Source organism: Chondrus crispus, genomic scaffold (assembly GCF_000350225.1).
Source record: "Chondrus crispus Stackhouse genomic scaffold, scaffold_100, whole genome shotgun sequence".
NCBI classification, from domain to species: Eukaryota; Rhodophyta; class Florideophyceae; order Gigartinales; family Gigartinaceae; genus Chondrus; species Chondrus crispus.
In genome coordinates this window covers 261,492-265,799 of record NW_005178862.1, presented here as the reverse complement: position 1 = coordinate 265,799, position 4,308 = coordinate 261,492, and the positions used below count along the sequence as shown (strand labels likewise).

Genomic DNA, 4,308 nt, shown 5'->3' with positions numbered 1-4,308 from the left:
TCCTAACCCATTTTTCCACACACACGGCCCCAAATCAATCATTCCCATCCCTGTAGGCTTCCAAATCTCAACAACGGTTTGAAACACGCCCACGATTCCTACGCCATTCCTACAATTGTACACATCGCACAGTGCTTTTTATCCTGAATCTGAATGATATTTACATTCACTGTATCCTCGTCTTGCCATATCCACACCTAATCTTTACTGCACTGTACAAGTACTGGCTTGTACGCTCTCTACCAACTTCTCGGATGCGCTTTAATCCGGTCCCACCATGGCCCAATAGATAATGCTTTTGCCACTGGCCTTTCTTCCTCAATGCTGGACTGTTGTATCGATCACCACCATATCCCATCTACGACATGCAAATTTCACCTAGCCGCCTCGTCAGTTGCTTCTCTCGCGTTAGATATCCATCATCCGGTATCGCTACTATTGGTATAAATAAAAAACGTCAACCCCCTCCGTTCCCTTATCCCTAGCTGGCTTGAACCCGTCTCAACTCCAGCCCCACGGCACCTTCATTCCTTCCGCCGGAACCCACATCTTTAGGAACCCAGACCCCCTTCAGCACAAGCGCACACGTCCACCGATCTACACATATCACGACTCTACTTCATTTCGACTCTTTCCTCATTCACTAATGGCCGCGGAGTGGGCGGAAGCCGTGACCACATCCGAAGTCCGCGAATTTTTTAACTGCGAGGACGACCCAGTTCGCAACTACTTCGGCTTTAGGCAGTATGCATGCTCCACCTCCTTCTTCGTCGGGGACAACCCCCCCCTCCCTAGTTGGGTTGGGTACGTTATCATTCTCGGATTTGGCCTAATGTTCGGTCTTTTCACTGTTGGTCTTGTCTACCTTGAACAGTTCCTCACTGGACGCAAAATGGACTCGGAAATGTTCAACACCGCCGGAAGAACCATCAAGACTGGTCTCACAGCTTCAGTTCTTGTTTCACAATGGACTTGGGCGGCCACACTCCTCCAATCATCCAATGTGGCATTCAGGTTTGGGGTCTCTGGTCCATTCTGGTATGCGGCTGGGGCAACAATTCAGATCTTACTCTTTTCCTGTCTTGCTGTACTGGTCAAGCGTCGCGCGCCGTCTTGCCATACGTTTTTGGAAATTGTCCGGGCTCGTTGGGGTACCGTTGCCCACATTGTCTTCGTTGTGTTTGCTTTCCTCACGAACGTTATTGTTACATCCATGCTTATTCTTGGTGGTTCCGCGACAGTCACTGCACTTACCGGAATTGACACAGATCTGGCTTCCTTCTTGATCCCGCTTGGCGTCATCGTGTATACCCTTGCTGGTGGCTTGAAAGCTACATTTATCGCATCCTACTTCAATACTGCTGTCATTTTGATCGCCTTGTGCATTTTTATCTTTCAGGTTTATGTGACCAGTCCGGATCTTGGGTCGCCCGCAGTAGTGTGGGAGAAGCTGAATTCTTTCGTAAAGGTGGAGCCGGTCGAATCAAATTTCCAAGGTTCATACCTGACCATCTTATCACGGGGAGGTCTCTTTTTTGGCCTCACCAACATTGTCGGCAACTTTGGAACCGTATTCGTGGATCAAGCTTATTGGCAGTCTGCAATTGCTTCGACTCCGTCTGCCTCGTGGAAAGGGTATATGCTTGGTGGGTTGTGTTGGTTTGCGATCCCGTTCTCCCTGGCAACATCTCTTGGGCTTGCCGCCACGGCACTCGCGTTGCCCATCACCGAGGACGAGGCAGGTTCTGGTCTTGTGCCCCCAGCTGTCGCTCAACACTTGATGGGAGATGGCGGCGCTGCACTCATTCTGATTATGCTTTTCATGGCAGTGACATCAACCGGAGCTGCAGAGCAAATTGCGGTTTCTTCATTGGTTGCGTATGATGTTTATCGTACATACATCAACAGGAACGCAACTGGCAAACAGATCATTTTCATTTCCCGTATTGTCATTGGGGCTTTCGGATTGCTCTCTGGCGTACTTGGTATCGTACTCAACAAGATTGGGGTCAACCTAGGCTGGCTCTACTTGTTCATGGGAGTGGTGATCGGATCTGCCGTCGCACCTGTGGCGTTTTCTATCACATGGAAAAGGTGTTCGGGCACCGCAGCTGTGTCCGGCGCTGTCATTGGAATGATTCTAGGTTTGACTTCATGGCTGACCTACGGTGCCCTGAGAGAAGGGGGTCTTACAATTGACAATCTGGGCAAGGATGAGGTGATGCTCACCGGGAATCTGGTTTCAATTCTAAGCTCACTAGTGATTTGTGTGGTGGTATCCCTAATCAAACCGGACGATTGTGACTGGAGCGCGACGCGTTCTATTGCACTAATCGAAGATGATAAGAACGCACATCTCTCCGAAGAGACCGAAGAGGATTTAAAGAGAGCATCGAAGATTATCGGGTGGACAGCAATTCTGCTAACATTTGTACTTGTCGTTGCTTGGCCGGTGCTTACAATTCCAGCCAAGGCTTTCAACAAGGGTTATTTCACATTCTGGGTGGTGCTTTCGTTTATCTGGGGTATACTTGCGACGGCAGCCATGGTTATTATCCCCGTATGGGAGAGTCGGTCCGTGTTTGCACGTATTTTCGGTGGCAAGAAGACGGAATTGGGGAAGATACCAGAGCTCACGGTCGAGGGAAGCGAGTAAGTGGAGAGAAGAGCGTGAAATGGGGTGTTTTGAACTGGAGAATGAAGATGCGAGTGCACATATTTGTGTTGACCCTTTTTCCGTATTTGCTTGGACGGCGACGGGGATTTCGCTGTCCATCCACCAAGAGAAAACCGAATAATAATGGATGCGTGGTGTCGAAGAAAGACCTAGTCCATTAGTGTATTATTATCATGCGTAAACTGTTTGACAGAAACCTGTGTGTGTTTGTGTGTGTGTAAAGTGGTGGGGTTTGTGATTTGGAGTGCCGCGCAGTTGAGGATGCGGCTGACTGGATGAGCCATTGTGCCGTATTGGCTGTGTAGGTGCTTTGAGATCACACGATACTGGGCTAAATGGAAGTGTAGACGTGTTCATTACACGGAGTCCGAACAAGGCATAGAGAAAAAGCACGGGGAGGAAAAGCTTGTGATTTGGTGGAATGATTAATTGTTCTTGAAGGGATATGATTTATTTTTGGGTGTGCCAGACGAAGGGAGGAGGTAAAAGGCCTGGAACGGATTAAAGAAGACAAGCGATCTTTTACAAGACTCGGGTGGAACGAAGCAATAAGCACACTGCAGGCACACTGCAGCAGACATGCAGTACACGTGGGCGTTTTAGCAAGGGAAAAAGAGAGGAGAATGTTTGTTGTTGTGGCTCTGAAATGTGTGCCGCAGAGGGGGGGAGGGGTGAGTCTGTCAAGACTTGTCAGACATGAGGTGCGTAGACAACAGAGTGGAAGGAAATAACACGGTAAAGAAAGTGGGAGATAAAGGTGTGATGAATGGCCAAAAGGCAACAAGCCAAGTTGGGGACTGGGGCACGTCGGACGGTTGCAAAGGCGGAGGACAAATGCGGGGAGGATGAAGCGCAGTTGGGGTGCCACGGTGAAGCGAGAGGTGTGGTCGTGTGGAGTGGCTCACGAGAGTGGAGGTGGACAGAGAAGCGGGGAGACGGGATAAGGATACAGTAGGGAAAGGGAGAGCGAAAATTGGGTGCGGGCAATACACTCGTTTTGGTTTCGTTAGAGATATGTGTCTGTACAGTCTACTGTGACAAATGGCACGTAAATTTAATTTGCTTTCTCTGATTTCAAACAAAAAAGAGGTACTTGAAGTAGGCGGGAGATTTCTGGTAGGCGAGAAGGGCGGCATAGCACAAAAGGATGGGGGTGAGGTGTACGGCAAGCATAACATTCTGATTTTGGTGAAAGATAAAGAAGGGAGAACGACGTGGGCTGGCGCCGACAATCTGTGAGCGTGTGTCCATGGCGTTACAGGGCGACGGATGCGAGAGTCGGGCGAAGGTGCAGGGGGGTTGGCGGTCGTTTGGAGGGGGATTCTGGCTGGGATTGACGTCATTCGACGGGTGCAAATCCATAGTGGGGGTGGGGGGTGGGTGCTGGGTGATGGAATCGGGAAAGGCGATCTCGAGAGAGGGCGTGTGTGGCGCGTGAGGGCGTGTGGCAGTGGCACACGTGGGCATCGAAATCGGGGGAACGTCTCGCTGCGGTTGGCTCTTCCCACAAGGGACCCAGCGACTACGCTGCCGAAAAACACAAGGGGACACTTCCCCCCCCCCCCCCCCCAACGAAGACAATTGGGGAAGGGTCCAGGAAATAAGGGTCGGGGACCGGGTACCCATGACGC

The 4,308-nt window shown here is 50.6% G+C and overlaps 1 protein-coding gene; it reads left to right on the top strand.

The window, feature by feature from the left end:
• Positions 1–646: 646 nt before the first annotated feature.
• CHC_T00008887001 (Urea active transporter-like protein 2) lies at positions 647–2,873 on the top strand. XM_005712157.1 is given in 2 exon segments: positions 647–2,656; positions 2,657–2,873. The coding sequence occupies 1 exon segment, from the start codon at positions 647–649 to the stop codon at positions 2,654–2,656; it is 2,010 nt and encodes a 669-aa protein (XP_005712214.1). The 3' UTR covers positions 2,657–2,873.
• The last annotated feature ends 1,435 nt before the right edge of the window (positions 2,874–4,308 follow it).

Excerpts from the sequence above, each read along its gene's own strand:
- CHC_T00008887001 (XM_005712157.1), top strand. The coding sequence starts at position 647 with ATGGCCGCGGAGTGGGCGGAAGCCGTGACCACATCCGAAGTCCGCGAA.